Source organism: Eptesicus fuscus, chromosome 13, assembly GCF_027574615.1.
Source record: "Eptesicus fuscus isolate TK198812 chromosome 13, DD_ASM_mEF_20220401, whole genome shotgun sequence".
NCBI classification, from domain to species: Eukaryota; Metazoa; Chordata; class Mammalia; order Chiroptera; family Vespertilionidae; genus Eptesicus; species Eptesicus fuscus.
Window position 1 is genome coordinate 44,098,588 of NC_072485.1, and position 24,648 is coordinate 44,123,235.

The following is a 24,648-nucleotide window of genomic DNA, read 5'->3' on the forward strand; positions in this document are numbered from 1 at the left end:
ATGGATTTTTCATCACAGGAGAGCATAAATGATGAGGTGACCTGCCGCATCTGCCTGCAGCTCCTGACAGAACCCCTGAGCCTGGACTGTGGCCACAGCTTCTGCCACACCTGCATCACTGCAAACAATGAATCAGTGAGCCACCTCAGAGGGCAACACTGCTGTCCTGTGTGCAAGAGCACATACGAGCCTTGGAACCTCCTGCCTAATCAGCAGTTGGGCAACATAGTGAAGGAAGTTGGGGAAATCAACATGTGGCAACCCCAGCAGCAGAGGAGCGATCTCTGTGAGCACCATGGGGAAAATCGCCATCTCTTCTGTAAGGAGAATGGGAAGGCCATTTGCAGCCTTTGTGTCCAGGAGCACCAAGGTCACCAAATATCCCTCGTGGAAGAGGTGGTCAAGGAATGTCAGGTAGGCCCCAGAGTGTGGAAACATTGGGCAGAATGTCACCTGAAGTGAAATCTTTACTGCTTAATCCCATTTCTTTCCCTTGTCAACGTAGAACTGAGTGCTGCGTTCTCTTTGATATCCTTGGCTCAGCTTCTGAGGCCTGAGGGACTTTGACTCAGCTTCTGAGGCCTGAGGGACATTGTTGTGCATTCATTCATTTTCTTCAGTAATATGCATATCAAAGAGAAGTATGAGTGAGAGTTGCTTCCCAAGATAAATTCTGATTGTCCCATAAACAGATGGGATTTTTAGGAACATGGTTGGTTAGATCTGGTAAGAGTTCTTGAGAATAAAAAGACTTTGCTTGCTGCAGGATCAGTTCTTTCTCTAGGAAAAGAGAAATCCAAACTACTCTTGAAACAGAGATGGAAACTTGCATCAACCTGGGATAAAGGACATACATACTTCCTCAGATTTCTGTCTGCATTCTCAGTTCTAATTGTGAGTTTCAGTTCTGAAATTCTAGTCTCATCTGAGATGAGCCTGATTTCTTCTCCATGTATCCTCTATCCAGGTGCTGAGAAAACTCATAGCTTGACTTTGGTGGTTCCTTTCTCACAGGAGAAGCTAGAGGCGGCTCTGGACAGGTTGACGCAGGAGCAGCTGGAAGTTGAGGAGTTGGAAGCTGTCATCAATGGAGAGAGAGCTACCTGGAAGGTAAAAAGACATTATTCTTGAGGCAGTTCTAAAACAGCAAACTGAGCAGCACCTGTCCAATCAGAGGAGGCTTCTTTCTCCTTGTTACCTCAGAATTAATGCGTCCAGAAGACTTTTGCTCAGTCCTCATTCAATTCCTTTCCTATTTTTTTTTTTGGCATTTATTTATTTATTTATTTATTTATTTATTTATTTATTTTTTAATGAATCTTTATTGTTCAGATTACAATTGTTTCTCCTTTTCCCCCCCATATCTCCCCACCACCCAGTTCCCACCCCATCTCTCCCCTTACCTCCCCCCGCCACTGTCCTTATCCATAGGTGTATGATTTTTGTCCAGTCTCATCCCGTACTCCCCACACAGACACCCCTTTCCCCCTGAGAATTATCAATACACTCCCATTCTATGCCTCTGATTCTATTAAGCTCACCAGTTTATTCTGTTCGTCAGATTTTTAATTCACTTGACTTTTAGATTCACTTGTTGATAGATATGCATTTGTTGTTCATAATTTTTTATCTTTCTTCTTTTTCCTCTTTTTAAAGAATACCTTTCAGCATTTCATATAATACTGGTTTGGTGCAGAAAACAGTTAGTTACCTACAAGGGAGCTCCCATACAATTATCAGCTAATTTCTCAACAGAAACCATGCAGGCCAGACGGGAGTGGCAAGAAATATTCAAAGTGATGAATAGCAGGAACCTACAATCAAGACTACTCTACCCAGCAAAGCTATCATTCAGAATTGAAGGGCAGATAAAGAGCTTCACAGATAAGAAAAAGCTAAAGGAATTCAATTCCTTTCCTATTAAGAGTTGGGAGCTACAGGGTAGATGCTCGCAAGTGAAAGCAATTATTTAGAGGCAAAGATATAGAGAGGACCAATGTAAAAGTGATTCGTGCATCTGTGTCCCATTTCAGTCATCAAGTTTGAGGACCTGATACTTCCAGAAGAAACATTAAGGAAGGCTCAGGATTCCTTGTTTTGGAGATATGGGTGGAGGAGTTTCATATGCAGTGTGGCAAGATTATCCAAGACAGGTGCCTGCAATCCAAGTCTCATTCAAGTAGCACATTATATTTCCTGGTGGGCCTTGAGAAAGTAAACTTGAATTAATTACTTTGGGAACAGCTCAAGGGGAAATAGTTGGAAAAACGCTTTTCCCAGGAATGGCTCATTTTCTTTTACCTCCTAAGTGCCTGAGGAAAGTAGTTTTTGTCTTGAATCCCAAGGCCCATAAAAAGTAGGCCCTCAGCTAGACACCCAGACTGCCTCTTTCTCTTCTCTTCCCCAAAGAATCACACGCAGGCTGAGACAGAGAGGATTCGAAAAGGGTTTGATGAAATGAGAGACATCCTGGACAGAGAGGAGCAAAGGGAGCTGCAAAAGCTGAGGGAAGACGAAGTGCATGTGATGGAGAACTTGGCAGTGGTGAGCCAGCAGAAGCAGTTCACAAGAGAGCTCATCTCAGATCTCCAACATCATATGTGTGAATTATCTATAGACACACTGCAGGTAGGACTTGGGCCGAAGCACCTATATATGTGATTTGGGGGAACCACAGAGATTAAGCTTCCTTCCCTTCTGGGTATCTGTATTTTCTTCCTCATTAAAAGATATGTTTGATCATCCAGTGTTCCTTCTCTGTCATTGGGAAAATTCAATGTACAAATGTTAAGGGAAATTCACATGATTATCTATACTAATAAAAGGGTAATATGCTAATTAGACCAAACATCTTCCTGATGACCTTCTGGACGTGCTCCCAGACAAAGCCATGGTGGTGGGGCCAAGGCAGAAGCAATTAGGGATGATCAGGAGGGCAGGGGAGAGCAATTAGGGGGATCAGGCCAGCAGGGGAGGGCAGTTAGGGGAGGGCAGTTAGGGGCGATCAGGCTGGCAGGCAAGTGAGCAGTTAGGAGCCAGCAGTCCCAGATTGTGAGAGGGATGTCCAACTGCTGGACATCCCCTGAGGGGTCCCGGTTTGGGGAGGGTGCAAACTGGGCTGAGGGGACCCCTCAAATGCACTGGGCCTCTAGTTATTTTACAAAAGGCTATGAAAACTTTTGAAAGAAGATTTTTATAGGTTTCTATTATCTGTGATTTAACATTTGTAAGACTTTTTTTTATTAAGCTCAGTCAAACAATTCATATCTCTCTTCATGTTTGATTTTGTTATTGTTTTGTTAAGAGGTGGCAAATGTAATGACACCTGTGTGAAGGGTGATCATGTATGAATATGTATGTGTGCTTCTGTGTGTGTGTGTGTGGGTGTGTGTGTGTGTGTGCATACACTGCCTAGGGAAGGATTAGGGGAAAACATATAGAGACTCAATAAATAAATTGAACTTAGTATGGTTGTTAATTTTTTTTTTCATGGAATTAACTTCATGACAGTGACCTTAAGCTATGAACCTCTTGCGTTCTTTTTTGATAGCTGAACAAGAATTTCTTAACTTTATTTTCAATACTGAAGTAATTAATTTCCATCTGCTAGATTATTACTTCTTTTAAAAACATGTTTTTGAGGTATAAAATAAATAAATAAAATCTACTCATTGCAAGCATACAATTCAAAGAATTGTAGTAAATATACTAAGTTGTTAAACCATGTAGAGATTCAATTTGACATTTATTGAAAAAACTCTCTCCTCCTCCACTAACTTATTTTGGCACCTTTGTCGTACTCTAAGTTTTCCATTATTGTGCCTTCATAGAACATTTCTTCCCCTTTAAAACTGTTTGAAAAAAATAAAAAAAGTGAAACAATTCAATTCAATTTCAAAACAATTCTATTGTGCTAGTAAGTCAGTTGTTCTCTAAGGAGACCATTATAAAAAAATGGGTGCCCCATGGATCCTAGAATTGCACTGCCATCTAGTGGGTAGAGGCCAGAGTTGCTGCTCATCCAGCTACAAGGGCCAGAAACACTATCCTATGTCCATAGAATTTTCTATGAAACTTTTTTATATCTTGCTAATTTTTATTAAAAGCCTGCTGGGATTTTTATAGAGTGAGAAGTTGGAAGTCTGCTAAGAAATAGACAGTTTCTGTATGAGACAGTTTGTCTACCCAACATCATTCAATTACTTTTATTTTTTTAATAACCATCTCTTAAATTACCTTTTGAGGAACCCATCTCTACCATCTGTCCATTCAGCTGATTAGGGTTGAGAAAATCAATAGCATGAGGGATATATGTGTCTCTCAATTCTAGGTAAATCAGCACATTTAATTCCTAAAATAGCATATATATTCCAAAGATACAGTAATTATTTTAAGATATGCACCTGACCCTTTCAGGGCAATGATTTGTATACCTTAGAATTTTATTGTTATACCTAGAAAGAGAAATGATTTTTTCTGCTACATGATATGTTCGGGATTATCACTTAAACAAGGATGTTCAAGTTGATGCCATATAGAGAATGAAAAGAAAGTCCGAATAGCAGGCAGAAAATAAAATTTTGAGAAAGAATAGACCCTGACAATAATTTTTTCTAGAAATCTAGCTAATACAGAAGTTCTGCCTGTTTACCTGAGTTTTTCCTTTTTAAAAAAATTTAAGGCAGTTTTAGCTGTTTTTTTTTGTTTTTGTTTTTGTCAGATACAATAACAACAAAAACCTTAACACAGAATGTAAAACTTTTTGAGCAGGTACAGCCAACTGGTAGCCAAGGCTTTGTTGGTATAAAAGGGTTTAGACTAAATAGGGGGAAATCAAATATCTTGGTGTATTTTTGTTCAAATAAATAAAGCAAATAATGTTATGGTAGGAAAGAGTAGATGGCTAAAAGAAGCTTAGCATAGGAACTGAACTGGCTTAATGCGATGTTGGAATTCAGAGTAAGACACACTTATAAAACATTTTTTTAAAATATGTTTTTACTGATTTCAGAGAAAGGGAGAGGGAAAGAGAGAGATAGAAACATCAATGATGAGAGAGAATCACTGACCAGCTCCCTCCTGTATGCCCCCTACTGGGATTGAGCCTGCACCTCAGGCATGTACCCTAACCAGGAATTCGACCATGATTTCTTGGTTAATGGGCCAATGCTCAGCCACTGAGGCACAGCCAGGATAAGATACACTTTCTAATTAAAGACAGCGATGAAGTTGATAAAGTTGATATTGATACTATTCTGGACAATGGAATGTAAATGTCTGGGAAACAGTCAATTTCATTTTAGACTTTATCGGCTGCTGGTGTCTGTGACTTATACTTACACATTGATGAGATTTCCATAGGGTAGTGTGTAGAATGTATAGAGTGAGTAGAGGAAGGCAGGGAAAAACATTTGCTTGAAGAGCTAGTTTGCTTGTTCCTGCAGCAAAAAAAAAAAAAAATATAATATATATATATATATGTATATACATACACACACACACACACACACACACACACACACACACATACATCCTGAGGAATGTAAGTATTAATTAGTCATCTTTGATTCCCCAGAGTTTGGAATTATGTCTAAAAAATAATTTTTTCTTTGTCACTGGAATATATAAAATCATAATAAATTAAGGGGGTCTTCTCATGAATGTGTATTAAGAAATAGTAGGCTCCTCTCTTCCTTTTAAATATATTCTGTCTTCAGATCCTGGAAGGATAATTTTATTATCCTTACATGAGTCCTCTAAGATGGTTGGTCTGGGTCTTATCTCTACGGTTTGTCCCCCATCTATATTCTGATCATCTATTTATTTACACCAAATCAAGGGGTGCTAGGGATGTGAAGAGGAAGGTGTGTAAAACTTTGAAAGGTAGGAAGACTAATCACTCCTTTGAGGGTTGCCAGACAAAATAAGGTATATGTAACTAAATTTGAATTTCAAACAAATATATTATTTTTTAGTATAAGAGTATCTTAAATATTTTAGAGGTCATGCTTATACTGAAACATATTTATGATTTATTCAAAATTACATTTTAATTAGCCATTTTAATTTTCTAAATCTGGCAACCTTACTCTTGACTTATGTTTTCTCTCTTTTCTCCAGGATATGATTAACACCTTAAAAAGGTATGTGTGTGAGACCAAGCATGGTCCTTTTTTTTTTGTATGATGACAATATCCTACCTAATAAAAGAGTAATATGCAAATTGGCCGCACCTTCGCTACACCCAAGCCACGCCCACCAGCCAATCAGGATGAGTATGTAAATTAACCCGACCAAGATGGCAGTTAATTTGCATATCAAGACAGTGTAGAAAGAAGCCAAGCACTGCAGAAGGGAGCGAAGCTTCGGAGAAGCAAGCAAGCAGGGCCTGTGGAGAAGGGAGGGAAGCAGGTGGGAGGCGGGGGGGGGGGGGGGGGGAAGAGCGCAGCAGGAAGCCCTATTGCAAAAATCTTCCTGCAAGGGGCTACTAGTTATAGCTATAAGAGTAATCTTGAATCAATCATAATTTTAAAAAATCCAAGCTGTGGTAAACTTTGGTATTACATTATTTCAAATTTTGGATAACAGGTGAAACTTTGTAATGGTATGGAATTTGGGTGGTGGGAGGTCACAGATTTGGGGATAATAGAAGCATTAGAAATAAGAGTCCCAGACAAGAAGGATCCAAAGAGGCCTACACCAAGACACATTATAATTAAAATGCCACCTAGAGATTATTAGGTTAAGTGAAATAAGTCAATAAAAGAAAGAGGAATATCAGATGATCTCCCTTATTTGTGGAATCTATTGAACAAAATGAATTGACCAACAGAATAAGACCCAAGGCATGGAGGCTAGAAACAGATGGACATATCTCAGGATTGGGGGGGTGGGGGGAACAAGAAGAGATAAACCAAAGAACTTATATACTTATGTGCATAGGCCATGGACATAGACAATAGTGTAACGAAGGTCTTGGAGAGGTAGAGGCTGGCCAGAGAGGGATAAGGGGTGAGGGGAATGGAGGATATCTATAATACAGCCAACAATAAGTACATATTTAAATTTTAAAAATGTCAAAGGTTAAAGAAAAAATAAGAATATTTAAAATATATATTTTTATTGATTTCAGAGAGGGAGAGTAAAAGAGGAATAGAAACATCAATGGTAAGAGAGAATCATTGATTGGCTGCCTCCTGCACACCCCATACTGGGGATTGAGCCCACAACCTGGGCATGTGCCCGGACCAGGAATCAAACCATAAGCTTCTGGTTCATAGGTTGACGCTCAATCACTGAAACATGCCAGCTGGGCAAAAGCGAGAATCTCAAAAGCAGCAAGAGAAAAGTAGTTACATAGTTACCTACCCATAAGATTGTCAGTTGATTTCTCAAAAGAAACTTTGCAGGCCAGAAGGGAGTGCCATGAAATATTCAAAGTCATGAAAAGCAAGGTGCTACTACCAAGATTACTCTACCCAGCAAAGCTCTCATTAAGAATTGAAGGTCAGGTAAAGAGCTTCATAGATAAGAAAAAGCTAAAGTAGTTCATCACCATCAAACCAGTATTACATTAAATGTTGAAAAGTGCCCTAAGCAGTTTGGCTCAGTGGATAGAGCATCAGCCTTCGGACTGAAGGGTCCCAGGTTCGATTCCTGTCAAGGGCATGTACCTTGGTTTTGGGCACATCCACAGTAGGGGGTGTGTAAGAGGCAGCTGATTGATGTTTCCCTCTCATCGATGTTTCTAACTCTCTATTCCTCTCTGTAAAAAAATCAATAAAATATATTAAAAAATAAATGTTGAAAGGTATTCTTTAAGAAGAAGAAAAAGAAAAATGAAAAAAATGAACAATAAAATGCTAATAAAAACATATCTGTTAACAATTAAAAATAAAGAAGCAGAACAGAAACAGACTCATAGATACAGAGAACATTCTGACAGTTGCCAGATGTATGGGTGAAATAACTATGTTAGGTGTCAGATAGGTATGAGATTTTGGGACATGATTACTTAGTAAGTTTTATAATGTCAAATCACTGGGATGAACATCTGAAACTAATATAATATTGTATGTCAACTGTAATTGAAAAATAAAAAAATGATTTGAAAGAAAGAATAGGTTACAGTATTAGAACACCATGACTTCACTCATTTTAGTCAAAACTTAATCTCTTGCTTCTATACTTAACAGGTGCCTGTCTTATCACAGGGAGGATCTTTTCCTCTTTACCTCACAGGCTCCCAAATCTTCCACAAGGACATTTTCCTTATATATCCATTTCTCTATAGTGAAACAAGGTCTTTCTAGGTGATGTTCTTTGGATTGCAATTAATTAACTAACTAACTAATTAATTAATATAAGACTCAAATCTCAGGGAATAGTGACTTTAGTCCTGGTGTCAATAATATATTTCTTTTCTTTTTACATGTGTTAGGAACTGCTAGGAAAAATGGCTTTTTTAAAAAATTTCTTTATTGATTAAGGTGTCACATATTTGTCCTCATCCCCCCATTCCCATCCCCACCCCTTCCCACGGATGCCCCCACCCCCCTGTTGTCCTTAACCATTGGTTAGGCTTGTATGCATGCACACAAGTCCTTTGGTTGATCTCTCCACCCTCCCCCACCCTCCCCTGCCCTCCCTCTGAGGCCAGACAGTCCGATCGATGCCTCCTTGTTTCTGGGTCTGTTCTTGTTCATCAGTCTATGTTGTTCATCATTTCCCCTAGATGAGTGAGATCATGTGTTACTAGAAATATACTTATAAGAACTGAATGTGAGACGAGCAATAATAGTTATGCTGACAGGCAAATGAATCAGTCTGTAGTGAGTTTTTTTCTGGACCAACAGTTCTTTTGAGACCCAATTTCAATGTCCACCAGTTCCTTATGTGCACATGTCGGCACTGACTTTTCAGCTCTGGATGGTAGACAAATGGTGGTAATGCAGGTCCAACTTCCTTTGGTTTGGTCTCGCCCAGACCCAGGGGCGCATGGCCTCACCCAGACCCAGGGGCGCGTGGCCTCACCTGGACCCAGGACCCAGCCTCATCCAGATCCAGGGGCACATGGCCTCACCTGGACCCGGGATCCAGCTTCACCCAGACCCGGGACCCAGCCTCACCCGGATCCAGGAGCACATGGCCTCACCCGGACCTGGGATCCAGCTTCACCTGGACCCGGGACCCAGCCTCACCCAGACCCAGGGGTGCACGGCCTCGCCCGGACCCGGGATTCAGCTACACCCAGACTCAGGGGCACGTGGCCTCCCCCGGAACCAGGGGCGCACAGCCTCACCTGGACCCAGGATACAGCTTCACCCGGACCCAGGGGTGCACGGCCTCACCCGGACCCGGGATCCAGCTACACCTGGACCCAGGGGAGCGTGGCCTCACCTGGACCCAGGGGTGCGTGGCCTCTCCTGAACCCAGGGGCGCGGCCTCACCCAGACCCAGGACCCAGTCGCACCCAGATCCAGGGACACACGGCCTCACCCAGACCCAGGATCCAGCTACACCTGGACCCAGGGGCGTGTGGCCTCATCTGGACCCAGGGGCACGTAGCCTCTCCCGGACACAGGGGCGCACGGCCTCACCCGGACCCGGGATCCAGCTTCACCTGGACCCAGGGGTGCACGGCCTCGCCCGGACCTGGGGGCGCGCGGCCTCACCCGGACCCACGATCCAGCCTCACCCGGATCTAGGGGCGCACGGCCTCACCTGGACCCAGGATCCAGCTACACCCAGACCCAGGGGCGCGTGGCCTCACCCAGACCCAGGGGCGCGTGGCCTCGCCCGGACCCAGGGGCGCGGCCTCCCCCGGACCGGGACCCAGCGGGGTTTTGTCTCTTGATCCCAATTCCTGTCGGTCAATTCCCTCTCAGCAATTCCTTCGGCCATTTTCTCAAAACTCTGGGGCGGCTGCCGCGGAACTCGATGGGCGGTGGGCTCGGCGAAGCTCTGGTGCGCCTGGTGCACGGCAGTGGGCTGGTCCGAGGTCGCTGCGGCGGCACTCAGGTCTGCAGCGGCAACCAGTCGCCGGGCGAGCACACCTGGATCCGGGACCCAGCAGGGCCTCGTCTTCCCGATCCCAACTCCCATCAGTCAACTCCTTCTCAGCCATTCCTCCGGCCATTGTTCTGGATGGTGTCTGCTCTGTTTTCCAGTTGTAGTTTCAAAATTGTTGTTGTAGGCAACAATCAGGCATCTGCCCCATGCCGCCATCTTGGTCCTCCAAAAGATTCTTAAGTAACCTTATAAATATGGTTCTGAACACTGTGTCGTCCATTAGTTTACTTTCCTTCATCCCTTCTATTCGTGACCTGCTTCAGTGTCTTCACCTTTTGGCTGCCTCCCTATAGCTCAGCTTCCCCAATCTCCCTAGGTGGTCGCTCTTGATACCCCCTTTGTGGGCTGAGTGCAAAGTCTTGGTGTTGTTAAGCCTTGATTGCTGTTGGTACACTGGGAGGATTTGACCTCCAGTCCAATTGGCTGTGAGGATCAGCTGTGTCTATGCCAGGAGACAGCCTTATTCAACTAGACTTGCAAAATTGTAAAAGCCTCTGTGCTCAGCTTGGATGGGATGGAGTTTCAGGGTGGAGCCTACAGCCTTGGCTTCCCATCAGCCCCGCCCTGTGAGGTTCCTATGTCTCAGTGTCCCTCTGTACTCCCTACAAACACCTCTGAGAAAAAAAGCGCTCTGGAGTTTTGCCTGCTGCCAAACAGTCTAGTCTCTCCCTCAATGAATCTGGATTCCCAGATTCTCGCCCAGAACTGGGTTTCAGTGTAGTCGGAACTGGGGCTCAGCGCAGTCTGGCGCTTTTGTCTCCTTCCCACCAGGGCAATTCAGCGGCACAGTCAACAGACCATCCTCTGCATGCATTCCCGTGCGCACCTCCGGTGCTCTGCCTTTCGCCGCTTCTCTGCATTTCCGCCTTACAGCCCAGATTCCCCCAGTATGAGCCTGGCTTCCCAGGGTCTTGCCCAGAACTGGGTTCAGTACAGTTGGAACTTGGGTTCAGCACTGTCCAGAGCCCCTGTCTCCTCTCCGCCAGGGCAATTCAGCAGCACAGGCAACAGTCCGTCCTCTGCGTGCATTCACATGCGCACCTCCGGAGCTCTGCCTTTCGCCGCTCCTCTGTGTTTCCGCCCCACAGCCCAGATTCCCCCAGCATGAGCCTGGCTTCCCAGGGTTTCGCCCGGAACTGGGGTTCAGTGCAGTCGGAGCTGGGGTTCAGCACAATCTGGAGCTTTTATCTCCTTCCTGCTAGAGAACGCTGGCCAGGCCATCAGCGGCCCCGTCCTCTCCGGCTCCGTCCTCCCTGCACACTCGTGTGCTGGTGTCTCCACCCGTGTCTCCATACCTCAGGCTTTTACGGCTCCTCTGATTTTCCTTGTGGTTTTCTCTTTCCTTCTAGTTGTGGGCATTTCAGTCAGCCAGCTTTCCTGTGGTTTTGGATGATGTCCGTTTTGACTTTTAGTTGTATTTTTGGAATTGTTGTGCCAGGCTGTAGGTTAGGTGTTTAACCTATGCCGCCATCTTGGTTTCTCCAAAAATGGCTTTCTTTGTCTAAAGTTGCCTACCCTCTGGGCAGCATCAAGCACATGAAATTCTGACCACTAGTAATTTGGATTATTAACTTTTTCTTTCCCCAATGTTTGAAATGATTCCCCAGAGAATGTGACTTTATATGTTATACTCGGCATCTGTACTGGAATAATGGACATAGAAAACACTTCAGATTTGCAATACAGAGGCCCCATACTTGATAAAATAAAGCTCTCAGTAGCCAGGGTCTAGATCAGTGGTTATTAACCTTCCTAATGCCTCGACCCTTTAATACAGTTCCTCATGTTGTGGTGACCCCTAACCACAAAATTATTTTCATTGCTACTTCATAACTGTAATTTTTCTACTGTTGTGAATCATAATGTAAATATCTGTTTTTTCCAATCATCTTAGGAGACCCCTGTGAAAGGGTCATTTGACCCTCAAAGGGGTTGCGACCCACAAGTTTAGAACCGCTGTTCTAGAGCCTCTCCACTAAGCATCTGCCTTAGCACCATCATCCCTGGCCTCTTCCTGGAGGAACCACTGAGATGGCAGTGACTCCTCCATATGTGAAATACTTTTTATTAGAGGCACCAAACAACTTTTAAAGTTACCATCATTACATCTAATAGTGTATTATTTTAAAAGGTAGAGAGTATGGGGTTAATTTTTCCATTTGGGAAGGAAGAACATGAGCTTCATGAGAAGAAGTCCTTCCCAAGGTCACACGGAGAATAAATAGAAAGGTAGACTCGAAGACATTCCTTCTGGTTGCAGTGTCAGGGCTCTCACCTGTCCCTCCCTCAGGCTTTTCATTGAAAAGGATTTAAGTGAGAAGGCATCAATGGAATGAAAGGTGAGAGAGACAGTGGTTTTGGAGAGACACTAGGTAAGAAGTATGAGGGATCAATTTTTGTCTTCTCTAGGAGTGAGATCTGGATCTTGAATAAGCCAAAAATTGTTTCGAAGAAACTGAAGAGTGCATTCCGATGTCCAGATCTGCCTAAGATGCTGCAAGTGTTTAAAGGTGAGGAGAGCCAGAGGAAGGATGTGTGTGTGTGTGTGTGTGTGTGGGGGGGGGGATTCTTATAGTACCAGAGTACATGGGGTAATGGGTGCTTTTCTATATGAGGATAAAAAGTGATGAGGAAGGCTTCACAAGAAGACCTCGATACCCTGTGCTGAAGATGTGAACACATCTAAGTGGGAATGGCCAGCTGTCCTCCTTCACCAGTTGACAACCTCACAGGCTTCCCCTACCCTGTTCCCACTCAAGAGAAAGGACAGGTATCAGAGTTCCCTTTTTTTGCTTCTAACAACATCATTGAAACTTTTGTCATTTCAGAGCTGGCAGAAGCCCAAAGCTACTGGGGTAAGAAGTTACAAGTTCTTCAAATCACCATGTTTTGATCCCTTTTCAGAAGCTGTGCTTACTCTCAGGTCCCATGATTTTAGTTACATGTGTTCCGTCCAAACAAGTATACATACAACAGTTCTTAACTGATCTACTCATCATTAACCCTTGGACTTATGTTCCTCCAAGTCAATTTCCCATATTCCTTCTCACAATGTCACAAGACACATACCATATTTAATTCACCCGACTGTGTATTTTTTCCTACAGTGAACTTGAGGCTGAATCCTCTCAACATGCTTTCGAATATTGTCATTTCTGAAGATCGGAGACAAGTGACAGTTGGGAGCTATTTTATGTTTGGGAATGTATATCCATGTGATTTTTCTTCTTTTGATGTCTTGGGCAGCCAAAATTTCTCCTCAGGAAAATATTACTGGGAAGTTGATGTATCCAAGAAGATTGCCTGGATCCTGGGAGTATACAGCAAAACAAGTAATCTCAATAGAAAAAAAAGCTCTGGGTTTGTTTTTAACCCATATACAAATTACCCAAATGCTTACACCAGATTCAGACCTGAAAATGGCTACTGGGTTGTAGGGTTACAGAATGAATCTGAGTATAATGCCTTTGAGGACTCTTCCACCTCTGATCCCAAGGTCTTCACTCTTTTCATGGCTGTTGCTCCACGTCGAATTGGGGTTTTCCTAGACTATGAAGCAAGGACTGTCTCATTTTTTAATGTCACAAACCATGGGTCACTCATCTACAAGTTCTCTAAATGTCACTTTTCTCAGACTGTTTATCCCTATTTCAATCCTTGTAACTGCCCAGCTCCCCTGACTCTGTGCCCACCAAGCTCCTGAATGTTCTCCTTCCCTCACCCACTTCTGTGTAGTGACCTTTGTCCTGGGGCTCATCTCCTGAACCTGAGCTCACTGCTCCATTCAGACCTTCTCTTCCTTGCTGTCTCCCTTCTGTAGAATCTTTGTTGATTCTTGGCTTAGAAGAGAAACTTATTTACTCAGCTACCCATTTTCTGTATTATCAGCAGAAGACATGTAATCCCTGTTAAAAACCAAGAAGTACTCGTATAATATCTCTGTCCTCCCATTTCTTCATATCTTCCTTTATCACTAACTTGAAGAGGTGCCAACCATGACCTTAGGACAATCCAAAATCACTACCACAACTGAGAAGTGTTTGCGTGTATGTCTGTTTGTTGCCCGACATACAGCAGGTTGTCCAGAGCGTATTTTGTGGGGGATTTGGGAGAGCACATGAATGCAATATATGTACTCAGAGTGAAAATTTTATGTTCAGAGTGTTTGAGTTTAAATCCTCTCTTTCTTAAAGATGTTAACGATGAATACATTTTTTTCTTCTCATAAAATGAAATTTAGATTATAAACTGCACCTAATTCTTAACATTGTTGTGTAAAACTAACATTCACTCAATGTAAAGCACCTATTTAAGAGTCCTGCACTATTATAAACTAGAGGCCCGGTGCACTAAATTTATGCACGGGGTAGGGGGGGGGGAGGATCCCTTAGCCCAGCTTGTACCCTCTCCAATCCAGGACTCCTCCAATATCCCTCTCACAATCTGGGACCACTGGTTAGGAACCGCTCACCTTCCTGCTGGCCTGACTTCCCTAACTGTTCTCCCCTGCCAACCTAATCTCCCTAACTGCTCTCCCCTGCTGGTCTGATTCCTCTAACTATTCTCCCCTGCTGGTCTGATTCCTCTAACTATTCTTCCCTGCTGGCCTGATTGCCCTAACTGCCTCTGCCTCGGCCGTGCCACCATGGCTTTGTCCAGAAGGATGTTCAGAAGGTTGTCTGGGAGATGTATGGTCTAATTAGCATGTTACCCTTTTATTAGTATAAATATTGGCTCTCATAATCACTGAAAAGTATGAGTTGTGTCAGTGTCCTGTGTAACGGGTGTGTGCCCTTGAGAGGAACAGAAAATGATTCTATTGAAGCTCACTTGTCAAGTTCCCAGACTCTGCTGTCAAGACTACTCCAGTCCCAATCTTGTGTTACAGAACTTTTTACATGGAGGCTGGGACTGTTTTAAGGCCCTTTATTGGGAATGGGCCAGGAAACACAAAAGTATGAATTTCCAAGATCTCTCCAGCAGAGGGAGCCATGTTTAGGAACAGCCACTCTTATTAGGAATGGCCTTTTGGTGTTCAGAGCTTGTCTTTGTGCTGAAACATCTAAGTATAACACCCTATATACCATCCAATGCACTTTTCTTTTCCTTACACTTAAAATTAGTTTCAAATTATGGTGAGGATAGTAAAGGAACAAACTTTCCTTAGAGCATCATACATTATAAATTAGGGTGGCTACTGCACAGAACCCAAATCAAGACAGAGGGGTAATAACATGTCCCAGTGGAATGTAAAAGAGAGTACTCGACCTGGGAAAGGTATGTACATGCACTTATACTTACACACACACACACACACACACACACACACACACACGCACACGCACACGCACGCACACAGAAAAAATATATATACATAATGATATGTATAAATATATAGAGAGTATCTTTATCCAAGTTAATTTTCAATTATATCATAAAAGGATGAATTCCTTCAGGGAGTTGAATGGATTTATAAACTTATGAGGTATGTCCCAATGTTCCATGGCTAATGAGCAGATGAGGCAGAATTAGAACTGGGTCTGTGTTTCTACAGCTCCAGTGCGGTTTCTGCAGTTCACTTTCCAAGAAAACATAGGTGTCAAATTCCCTAGGATGAGGGTAGAAGGAAAAAAACAGAAAATGCTGATTTATAGAAGGAGACAGGAGCATCATGGGAAAATCTTAGGTGCCAGGAAATAGTGATTGACATTCTCAATCTACATAGCCATTAATTAAGCAAGAGCTGCTCATGGTAATGGTTAAAAACAAGTTGAATACTTAATGATCAGGGTGCTCTTGCAGGTGATATGTGGAGTGAACACTGAACAGTGAAGAGCCTTTACTTTGAAATCAGATAGAATTTCATAATCATACTCATATTGCTATTTACCAGCCTAATTTAGATTAAGTTAAGTTGGATACAGTTTTTATTAGAAATAAAAATACTAAGAACATGATAAGAATATTGTGTGAGCCTGGCTGGCATGGCTCAGTGGTTGTGCATTTACCTATAAACCAGGTTTGATTCCTGGTCAGTGAATATGCCTGGGTTATAGGCTCTATCCCCATGGTGGGGTGGGCAGAAGGCAGCCAATCGATTATTCTTTTTCATCATGGATGTTTCTATTTCTCCCTCTTCCTTCCTCTATGAAGTTTATTTTATTTTTTTAAGTAATAATGTGGGAATTGAAAAATAAAACATTTTCCTGACTACTATGGATGAGCATCGACCCATGAACCAGAAGATCATGGTTCGATTTCTGGTCAGAGCCCATACCTGGGTTGCGGGTTCCATCCTCAGAAGCAGGTGTGCAGGAGACAGCAGATCAACAATTCTCTCTCATCATTAATGTTTCTCTCTCTCTCTCTCTTCCTTACTCTCTGACATCAATATAAGCATAAAATTAAAAAAAAGAAAAATAGAACGTTGACACTAACTTTCTCATTTCTTAGCACATAAGCAGTGACCCAAATTGGTGTTAATTTTCTTTGTGAGTTCAAATAGTGAATGTTAGGAATGAATATTAATATACTTCAAATATTAGACCTTTGTTGTGTTTTGAAGTAGAATAACTAGATTAATGAACCACATCCTTTATAATCTCATCTTTTTGCATAATAAACATTGTGTTTTGTATTTATCTATTTTAAAAAATCTTTATTGTTGAAAGTATCACAGATGTCTACTTTATTTCCCCATTGACCCCTTTTAACCTGCACCCAACATTCTGATTTTGAAATTTTCAAATATATTTGACCTTATCATTTTCTAGTATATAATTCTAGGTTGTAATTTATTTGCTTTAAACACTCTCTTTGAATTTGATGTGTGACAGTTTGCTCTCAATCACATTGCAGTTCAACAGTTATGCAAGATGAATATGTTCTAGAGGTCTACTGTATAACATTCTGCCTATGGGTAACTGTACTATACTGTGCACTTAGTAATTATTTCTTTATTATAAAATAAAGTTTTATCTTTTTGTAGCTACCAACTCCTTTATTTTAAGTACGGGAATAGCTTTTTTTAATTTAAGTGAATATACTAGATAAAAGTTATTTGACATTCTTTTGTATTCTGATAGTAATTATCTTTCATTAGAAAGCCTTTCCTCTGTTTGCCCAGGCATGTCTCCATGTTTCAGGGTTGGTTCACATTATGACTTCCAGTGATAGAGGCAGGTCAGGGGTTCTGTATGGGCTCCTCAGCAGTTAGGTATGTAGGTCAATGTTTCCCTTTCCTGGCCATCCTCTCTCTTTCCAGGGAACTGAGGGCTGCAGTTGTCCTCAGGAGTGAGTAGAGCCTCTTCTCCCCTCCAGTGAGACAGCAGGGCAGATGCTACAGGAAGGAGTGTTCCTGCAGCACGTGTCTGGCATTTTCATTCCCCACTGCTGCCAACCTGCTTATTAGCCAAGAGAAATAGAAACACTGGGCTACTTGGCCAGTGTCTGCTCTGGTCCCTGTCTCACAAGCATTTCTTCAGTTCTCCATTTCTGGAAGACCTGTGGTGGGAGAGGGATTCCAAGATAGTTATGGAATAGGCAACTTTCTATTAGATAGGTACATCCAACTTCTCTCTGTCTCTGTCTGTCTGTCTGTCTGTCTCTCTCTCTCTCTCTCTCTCTCGCCTTTCTCATAGACACCAGGGGAAATTGATTTTTATTTATACTCCCTTTGACCTCTTTTCCCTTTTGCCCTATTGCCACAATAACTGAAACCAGAACTCATTAAGAAAAACATGAACTCTGTGGAACAGGTATACAACAGGTATCTCTCTAAGGCTATTCATAGGTTTTCACCCCCTGGAACGTCCAGGCTTCCAGTTTAAGATGTGAAACAAGTTACAAAAAAGTTCCTGAGTTAGAAAACACAAAGGAAAACTTCTTCAGGCTAAGGCATCTTCTTATTAAAAAAAAAAAAAAAAAAGAAAGAAAGCCCAGGCTGGTTTGGCTTAGTGGATGGAGCATCAGCCTGCAGTCTGAAGGGTCCCAAGTTCAAGGGCACATGCCTGGGTTGTGGACTTGATCCCCAGTGGGGGTGTGCAAGAGGCAACCAATCAGTGATTCTCTCTCATCATTGATGTTTTTATCTTTCTCTCCCTCTCCCTTCCAATCTGAAATCAATCAAAATATTAAAATAAAAGGAAAAAACAGCATCCACTGCCCCAACTGGAGCCCTCTCCTCACAGAGTATGAAGCCTGTATGTACCTTTCATTTACATTGCTTCTTCTCAGCAAATATCCTGAGGAAAGATTCTGGACTCCAAACAAAAAGTTTTGGGCATCAAGTGTGGATTTTCTCATGATTCAAGTATCAGATCTAGGATTTTATTTCTCTCTCACCTTTGCACCTCCGAGTGGCAAATACTCACATGTCTTGGTTTTAGGACAGTTTTGTGACATTAATTTTGAAGATAGTTGTCCATAATACAAACTTGAGAGGCAGAAGTTTAGTAGAATTTCAGGGAATAAGCAGGCCTCATTCTCTGGGTTCATCCATGGAAAATGAGCATGTAGTGGTATCTAGATATATCATTAATTGATCACCAGAAGTTTCTAAATCTTGGGGACCTGATATCCCTATTGGAATAGAGATAGATGATCTGTACCTAATGATACCAGATCCCAATGATCAATCATCTATTTTGCCCAAGATTTATAACAAGGAAATCTTGATTCTGACTCTTAATCTTTCCATATTGTCCAAATATAGGTCTGGTTTTTATACATACATACTAGAGGCCCGGTGCACGAAATTCGTGCATGGAGGGGGGTTGTCCCTCAGCCCAGCTTGTACTCTCTCCAATCTGGGACCCCTCAAGGGATGTCCCTCTCACAATCCAGGACTGCTGGCTCCCAACTGCTAGCCTGCCTGCCTTCCTGATTGCCCCTAACCGCTTCTGCCTGTCAGCCTGATCACTCCCTAACCACTCCCATGCCAGCCTGTTTGCCCCCAACTTCCCTCCTCTGCCAGCCTGGTTACCCCTAACTGCCCTCTCCTGCAGGGTTGATCACCTCCAACTGCCCTCCCTTGCAGGCCTGGTCCTTCTCAACTGCCCTCCCTTGCAGGCCAGGTGCCTCCCAACTGCCCTCTCCTGCTGGCCATCTTGTGTCCACATGGGGGCAGGATCTTTGACCACATGGGGGCAGCTATATTGTGTGTTGCAGTGATGATGATCAATCTGCATAGTACTCTTTTATTAGATAGGATAGAGGCCTGTTACAGGGGTGGGAGCCAGCTGGTTTGCCCTGAAGGGTGTCCCTGATCAGGGTGGGGTTCCCTTGGGGCATGGGGAGGCCTGAGTGAGGGGCCTGTGATGGTTTGCAGGCAGGCCACGCCCTCTGGGAATGCAAGCAGAAGCCCTGGTATCTGGAATTTATTTTCCTTCTACAATTGAAACTTTGTAGCCTGGAGCAGAGCCAAGCCTGGGGCTCCCTCCTAGGCACGCAGCCATTTGTGTTGGGGTTATAATTGAAACTTTGTTGCCTTAAGCGGGTGGGCCCAGCCAGGGTGTGCGGAAAGCTTTGCTTCCCCTGTTGCCGTGGCAACCCTGGCCTGCTCTCTCAAGCTCCATTCTGCTGCCATTTGTTTGAATTTGTTTACCTTCTATAACTGAAACTTTGTAGCTTGAGTGGAGGCTTAGGCCTGCAATGGCTGGCAGAAAGCTTTTCTTCCTCTGTTATCTAGGAAACCTTGCTCTCTGTGGCTGTAGCCATCTTGGTTTGGGTTAATTTGCATACTCACTCTGATTGGATGGTGGGTGTGGCTTGTGGGTGTGTCAGAGGTATGGCCAATTTGCATATTTGTCTATTATTAGATAGGATAGTGCTATGAACTTTCCATACCAGAGGACTCATTTAGTCACCTTGGCATGGAAACTGATGTATTGTTTATCTTACGAGAGAAGTTTGTTTTGGGAAATTATTTTAAATAAATTTAATTTTCTAGTTACTCATTGTTCATTTGTAAAGAACAATGTATAATTGCCTTTCAATACTGGTCTTGGGTCCTATGCTTTCTTAATTCACTTATTAATTTTAGTAGATTCTTATAAATTTATTTTGATTTTCTACACAAATTTTCCATCATCTGCAAATAAAGATTTTTAATTTCTCTTGTTCTAATTTTTAAAAATTCATTTTTCTTACCTAATTTTTGGGCTAGGGTCTACAGTTCAATGATGACTACAGGGAGTGAGAGTTGATATGTTTCCTGAAATGTTTCCAACCATAGAATTTATTTAATATTTGACCAATAAGTATGATTTTAACTGAAGGCTCCTTCTTTTTTTAATTTAATAAATCTTTATTGTTCAGATTATTACAATTGTTCCTCTTTTTACCCGCATAGCTCCCCTCCACCTGGTTCCCACCCCACCCTCTGCCCTTACCCCTCGCCACTGTCCTCATCCATAGGTGTATGATTTTTGTACAGTCTCTTCCAACACCCCCAACACCCCTTGCCCCCTGAGAATTGTCAGTCCACTCCCTTTCTATGCCCCTTATTCTATTATATTCACCAGTTTATTCTGTTCATCAGATTTTTTTATTCACTTGATTTTTAGATTCATTTGTTGATAGATATATATTTGTTGTTCATAATTTTTATCTTTATCTTTTTCTTATTCTTCCTCTTATTAAAGAATACCTTTCAGCATTTCATATAATACTGGTTTGGTGGTGATGAACTCCTTTAGATTTTCTTATCTGTGAAGCTCTTTATCTGACCTTCAAATCTGAATGACAGCTTTGCTGGGTAGAGTAATCTTGATTGTAGGTTTTTGCTATTCATCACTTTGAATATCCCTGCATAATTTCTGTTCAGAAATCAGCTGACAGTTGTATGGATACTCCCTTGTAGATAACTAACTTTGTTTCTCTCGCTGCTTTTAATATTCTCTCCTTGTCTTTTGCTCTTGGCATTTTAATTATGATGTGTCTTGGTGTGGTCCTCTTTGGATTCTTTTTGTTTGGGGTTCTCTGCACTTCCTGGACTTGTAAGTCTATTTCTTTCACCAGATGAGGAAAGTTTTCAGTCATTATTTCTTCAAATAGGTTTTCAGTATCTTGCTCTCTCTCTTCTTCTGGCACCCCCATAATTTGGATGTTGGTACGCTTGAAGTTGTCCTAGAGGCTCCTTTACACTATCTTCACATTTTTGGATTCTTTTTTCTTTTTTCTTTTCCAGTTGTTTTTTGCTTCTTTGTATTTTAAATCTTTGACTTGATTCTTGCGATCCTCTAGTCTACTTTTAGGTCTCTGTATAATACTTTTTATTTCAGTCACTGTATGCTTAATTTCTAGTTGGTCCTTTTTCATATCCTTGAGGGTCTTGCTAAATTTATCAGCCTTTTCCAGAAAATTCTTGAAAAACCTTATAACCATGGTTTTGAACTCTATATCCAGTCATTTGCTTTCTTCCATTTCTTTCATTTGTGATCTGTTTCTTTGTCTCCATATTTTGGCTGCTTCCCTGAGTTGATAGAGTGGCTTTGTGTGCTAGGTGTCCTATAGGACCCAGTGACTCAGCCTCCACAGTTACCTGAGGTGGACACTCTTGGTGCACCCCTTTGTAGGCTGTGTGCACAGTATTGTTGTAGTTAATCCTTGATTGTTGTTGGTATCACTGGCATGAATTGACCTCCAGGCCAATTGGTTGTGAGGATCAGCTGTGGCTATGCTGGGAGAACTTCTGTGCTGGAGACACCCTTATGAGACAAGACTTGCAAAAGCCTCTGTGCTCAGCTTGGATAGGACAGAGTCTTAGGCCAGAGCAGACAGCATTGGTTTCCTGTCAACCCTGCCCTAATAGTCCCCTGTGTCTCAGTGTCCCGTGGTAATCACTGCAAGCACCTCTAAGAGAAAGCCGCTCTTGAGTTTTGCCTGCTGCCAGACAGTCCAGTTTCTCCCCGAATGAGTCTGGGTCCCCAGAGTCTCACCCAGAACTGGAGTTTAGTGCAGTTGGGAGCTTCCTTCATTTGAGAAAGCCAGCTGCATATTCAGTTGCCCGCCCTCCACGTGCACACCTTGGTACCTCTGCCTTCTGCAGTTCCTCCCTAGTCTCAGTGTGCTTTTCTCTTTCCGGAAACTCCAGTTTTACCCTGTATGAGTCTGAGTCCCCAGAGTCTCGCCTGGAACTGGAGTACAGCACAGTTGGGAGCTTTTGTCTCCCTCCTGCTTGAGAAAGCTTGCCACGCACTCAGTTGCCAGTCCTCTCTGCACGTGCATCTTAGTACCTCTGCCTCCTGCAGCTCCTCTGAGTCTCAGTGTGCTTTTCTCTTTCCTTATAGTTGTAGAATTTCCACTCATCCAGCCTTCCTGTGGTTCTGGATGATGTCTGTTTTGTCTTTTAGTTGTAGTTTTGAAATTGTTGTGCAAGGCAGCAGTTTAGATATTTACCTATGCCGCCATCTTGGTTTCTATCCCTGAAGGCTCTTTCTTATTTTCTCTTATGAGATTGATAGTCCTAATTTATTATTATCATTAACATGTATTGAATTTTGTGTGGTGCTTTTCAGCATTGATTGAAACGAACATACAATTTTTACCTTTTGTTTTTCATTTAAATCCTTTATATTTTACTAGAGGCCCAGTGCATGAATTCATGCACTGTTGGGGTCCCTCTGGGTAGCCTGCAGCTCCTACATGCCACTCCACTCATCCCGGCCCCACTGTGCCTGCTATGGGCTCTTGTCCAAATTAGTCCTCATAGGGAGAGGCTCACACTGCCACAGCAACACTTGCCAGCCATGAGCCTTGAGTCTCTTGTCCTCCCAAGGAGAGTGGCCTGCAGAATTGGGCTGAAACTGGCTCTTCGACATCTCTCAAGGGGTCCTGGATTCCAAGAGGGCACAGGCCAGGCTGAGGGACCCCACTGGTGCATGATGGGGCCAGGGAGGGACTGCAGGAAGGCTCAAGGGTGTGTCTGGCCCATAAATATATTTATAAAAAACATATTCATGCATTTTGTACTGCTGAGTACAGATATATCTTAGTCTCCCTATCTCTATCTACCTTCAAATAATATGCTGCTCTATATAGAGTATAAAAACGTGTAGCCAGAACATGTTCATTTCCCTTTTTCTGCCTTTTTGACTACAATTGTTATAGGTTTTATTTACTTAAAAAAATCTTTATTTTGTCTTTATTGTGAATATTTTCACTGCATACAGAATTGTGGAAGATTGTGTTGCAGGTCAACGTCAGGCACTACCTGTGATTGGCCCTGGGCTACTTCTTAGGAGATACAAAGTGATCCACGATTATTAGCTGACTGTGCTGGGTCTGATTGCATGTAGGTTGGGTCAAGCTGTGTAATAAGGCTGGCTGCCACCAGTACTTGGTCTGGGGCAGGTCAGCAAAAGGCCCAAGGCACCCTGAGACCTGCTGGCTGCCCATTAGATTTAACCACTGAAAGAGCCTCAAGAAGAGGTTTTCATTTCCTGCCGATTGTAAATAATGCTGCAGTAAGCATGTAGAGGACTTTTTTTTTTCAAGTTAGTGCTTTAACCAACTTTAATTATTGAGAAAATTAAAAGAAAGCTACATTAATTGAGGCATATATTTATATAGAAATATACAATATTTTAATCATCAAGTATTTTCATAATAATATAAATTCAATGCAAACAAAATAAAATGTGTGTGTGTGTGTGTGTGTGAATTGAGAAATTGGTATAAAACTTGCATGACAATGCAATGTGTAAAAAGATGGCTAAGAAATTATTGAGGTCTTTCCAATATCAAGACTAGACATTTTTAATTGTATTTTTAATTATTGAAACAAGTTTATGCAAATAGGATAAATAATACCTCAAATACAAGAACATACTTAGGCCTCTGAGAATTTATCTCAACTGACTGTGTCTGAATTGCCTAAACTGAATGTCCTAGGGACCTAATATCCACAGCTTACTCAATCCACCAGGCTACATTCCATCTCAAGGGAAAGGAGTTCATATTGTTGATTTCATCCCTTGTCTGGACATGGGTAATGGAGGGGCCCGTATGATCTGAGTTTTATCTCCTAGGAATACAAGAAATTACATAAATGCTTCCGTTTCACCTCTCACAGTACTTCTCCCAGCCTACATTTTCACTTGTTTAAATAGATCCCACTACTCCTGTAAAGCAAGAGAGAAGACGAAGTTTGGTGAGTTGAAAACTACAGTCAATTAGGGAAGAGGAAAACCCTACCTTGGCTCTATCATTTATCAAATAAGTAGCCTTGCATTTACTCAGTGGCCAAGCAAGGTCTGTCCTCTTGAAAATGTGATTTGGGAAGAAGGCCTCTGACAGCAATGATTCCATAATAAGTTGACAGATGCTGGCAGAAAACTATTGATTTCAAGCGTAGACCAACTAAAGCAACCAGCAGAAAAAAAGGAGCTTTTTTGGGTAAAAGAACTGAGGTCAGAATAGGTTGTGCCTGAAGCAGCAGACCTTGGTTTGGATGTTTTCCTTTGACACGCCTCTCCTTTGTAGTTGTAATGATTAGTGGCTTATTTTTCTCCCTTTTAACTGTATTCCCAGCGGCCCCGAGGAAATGTGCTTCTTGTCAGGAGGCAGCGAGTCTAT

The 24,648-nt window shown here is 42.4% G+C and overlaps 1 protein-coding gene across 1 annotated transcript; it reads left to right on the top strand.

Annotated features, from left to right (window-relative positions):
- LOC103303469 (E3 ubiquitin-protein ligase TRIM22-like) lies at positions 1 to 13,774 on the top strand. Its single transcript, XM_054725183.1, has 7 exons — positions 1 to 414; positions 1,015 to 1,110; positions 2,410 to 2,628; positions 6,121 to 6,143; positions 12,481 to 12,581; positions 12,900 to 12,926; positions 13,179 to 13,774. The coding sequence occupies exons 1-7, from the start codon at positions 1 to 3 to the stop codon at positions 13,772 to 13,774; spliced, it is 1,476 nt and encodes a 491-aa protein (XP_054581158.1).
- The last annotated feature ends 10,874 nt before the right edge of the window (positions 13,775 to 24,648 follow it).

Excerpts from the sequence above, each read along its gene's own strand:
- LOC103303469 (XM_054725183.1), top strand. The coding sequence starts at position 1 with ATGGATTTTTCATCACAGGAGAGCATAAATGATGAGGTGACCTGCCGC. Across the intron at positions 2,629-6,120 it reads TATCTATAGACACACTGCAG|GATATGATTAACACCTTAAA; the intron begins GTAGGACTTGGG and ends TCTTTTCTCCAG. Across the intron at positions 12,927-13,178 it reads AGAAGCCCAAAGCTACTGGG|TGAACTTGAGGCTGAATCCT; the intron begins GTAAGAAGTTAC and ends TTTTTCCTACAG.